Here is a 2913-nt window from a genome sequence, read left to right on the forward strand (position 1 = left end):
TACTGCTGATTTCTTTAAGGAATCTCTCAGTCATGTTATATCAAATGACCTAGAAGAATATATTCCTTGATAAGTTTCGGTATTGGCAATTGTTCAACTTTTTCAACCAAGTGAACAGTACTTGGAGAATTCGCCAAGAATTTTCTGATCGTTATGCAACACAAAGTCCGTAATGTATGGGGAGATTCAGAACAGAATTTCAAGAGCTGGTACAATCCGGGGTTAGCCAGCAAGTTCATGAATTTCTCTTCTCTGCATCTCCGTAACAGTTCCAAGTTCACTTCTGCGCCGGACTCTAGAAGCATGTACGCAATAGTGTAGCTTTCCGTATACTGCAGTGACGTCGACAAAGGGGTGTGGCCATTTTTACCCACGTGATTTGGATCAGCGCCGTTCAAAAGCAGTAGTTTTGCTGTCGCTTCTGAGCCTGCGCGACACGCCAAAAGAAGGGAGGTCCAACCTCGAATTTGTACAGCATCTATGTCCGCGCCACTCCTGGTTAGCAAAGATGCTATTCGGTTGTTTCCATGCATCGCCGCAATATGGAGAGGTCGCAGTTTAGCATTGTCTGGCTTATTTACTGATGTTTTTGAATTTGTTCCACTGAGCAATATTTTCACCATTTCATAGCTGTCTAAATCTGTTGCGTGCCACAAGGCAGTGCAACCCCGGTCATCATAGTTACTGACGTCATATCCACCTTTCACCAAAGTTTTGATGGTAGCCAAGTGCCCATGAACTATCGCCGGAAACATTGGTGTAAGCTTCAATTTGTCTTTCTTTTTATACTCACGGAGGAAATACGCATAGTTTCGTACATCAACGATATATTTCAGATCTGCATTGCATTTGCTTTCGACAAGCAGTGCTGCAATATCCGGTTGCCTCTTTTCTAAAGCGACCTCTAGGAGGGTTTTACCGAGGCGCTCTTGTCGGTCGGTACTTCTGAATGCATGATTGACATCTAAGCCTCGATCAAGGTAGTCCTTAAAGGCAGTCGTGTCACCACGAGATATCACATCGAACAAACCATCTTCCATGTAATCCATGACGTCAAACTAGATGAATAAATAAAGTTAATCATCGTACTGGTGAAAAACAAAATAACGGTAGACATATTCTTGAGTAAAAACACATGTATAGATATTTCAGATTATTAATTTCAAGTTTCCCATTTCCTTTGGTATTTTTAAATCAGCAAACCAAATCAGTGTAGGTTACATGTCTATAAATATTCGAAAGAAGACATGATGTAATCCAAATACATATACATATAAATAAACGTGGCGATTTTTTTTTCCACCAAACATTACACGTGTTACATAATGATTACAAATGAAAATAATTACCTTGAATTGTACGTATACAATTCGTCAGAAGTGAGTACAATGTAACAAGTTTGTGTTCGAAAATCATGATAATCCAGGTTCCTTGAAGTATGTGGCACATGCAGGTGCATCAAAGAGCATTACAACACAGTATCCTCTTAGATGTAATATTTATCGATCAATCCGTCTGTATCATATATTCGTCAACATGACTGCAAAGAAAATAACATAAACGGAATGAGCACGAATTACATGTAGACTGTTGTGTACATTGCCGTCCATAACACTAAGAAGCGCATATAATTTATCTTTTCTCTGCAATGAACTTTTTCTTCAAAACACTTCATGGTAATTTTGTGGTATAATTCTAACACAATAAAACTGAGAAATAGTCTACTCTTTCGTTAAGTATTTCGCTATATAATCTATGCAAGGTACTCTACGCTATCCAATTTCAGACTTTTCATAATTCATAACCGTAGCTTGACACGGTATTGAGGTCGGCAACTAATCACAACATTTGTTTTACTCGTCTGACACTAACTGATCTGCAATGATATATATCTAACACTTCTTCTGAATCACTGAAATCTGATCAATTCTTTGTCTGATATCAGATCACTGTTATCCGTCTATTTTGTCATTTATAAACATAGAATCTGACTGACATCAAATACACTGTATATTGACTTAATGAACCTCTGACCTCAAGCAAAGGCATCTAATTCATTGTGGCTTATGAATTATAAATCAGCCAATTGGTGAAAGTGTGCATCATGTATATTACATAAATGTATTGTACCTTTGTTTCCGAGGCTTAGATGAGAAGCATGCAAGCAATTCCTGCATGTGACAATGTGACTATTTGCTGTTTGAAATAATTTCTCGAGCTCCCTTAGATGATTATTAGTTACATTTAGTGTTAAAGAAATTGAAAAAGAAAAATTCACATAAAATTGACTTGCATTTATTTTTTTTTCATTATCGGCTATTTTTTTTCCATTTGTTTGATTTGAGTGCTGAACATCGCCCCCTCCCCCTACCCTCCCGTCCTTTCCTCACAACGTCAGGGATCGCGAGTCCACTCTTGGTCGTTAAACCCCTGACAAATTTCATTCGATATTTTATGGGCTGACTGCAGCGACGTATTTCCTGAAAATTACAAATTTTGGTTGTTTTTCTTATCTATCAGTCTATCAACCAATCACATTAAACCTATCGGTGACACATAACCTGTAAAACGTGCATGGAGATGTCAACTGCTCACTTTCTGTTTACGTTTTATGTCAAGTTATGAAAGCCCTGATTTGATTAGTATACTTGTCAATGAGAGAAGCAAGTTCGTAAAATATCAAATAAAATTTGTCAGGGGTCCAACGGTCACAAGTGCATGGACTCAGTATCCGGCGGATGTTGTGAAGATTAGGCCTACCCATTCTTGGTTCAACTGGGAGCTGAAAATTGTTCCTCCCGTATGCATCATGTATCATGAGAGGCTTGCTTCTAAGGTTGTCACCGGGTTTCTGCAAATGAGGTAGTGGGGGAGGGGTTTAGAAGCCGGAATTTTTTAGCATTTTAGGTAAGT

General features: G+C 38.4%; 1 protein-coding gene across 1 annotated transcript; it reads right to left on the bottom strand.

Annotated features, from left to right (window-relative positions):
• On the bottom strand, positions 1-1061 carry LOC133201476 (26S proteasome non-ATPase regulatory subunit 10-like). Its single transcript, XM_061337279.1, has one exon. The coding sequence runs from the start codon at positions 1047-1049 to the stop codon at positions 36-38; it is 1014 nt and encodes a 337-aa protein (XP_061193263.1). The 5' UTR covers positions 1050-1061; the 3' UTR covers positions 1-35.
• Positions 1062-2913: the final 1852 nt, after the last annotated feature.

This window comes from Saccostrea echinata, unplaced genomic scaffold (genome assembly GCF_033153115.1).
Source record: "Saccostrea echinata isolate AGI-Se365-2 ecotype Australia unplaced genomic scaffold, CSIRO_AGI_Sech_v1 ptg000044l, whole genome shotgun sequence".
Classification (NCBI taxonomy): Eukaryota; Metazoa; Mollusca; class Bivalvia; order Ostreida; family Ostreidae; genus Saccostrea; species Saccostrea echinata.

Excerpts from the sequence above, each read along its gene's own strand:
- LOC133201476 (XM_061337279.1), bottom strand. The coding sequence starts at position 1,049 with ATGGATTACATGGAAGATGGTTTGTTCGATGTGATATCTCGTGGTGAC.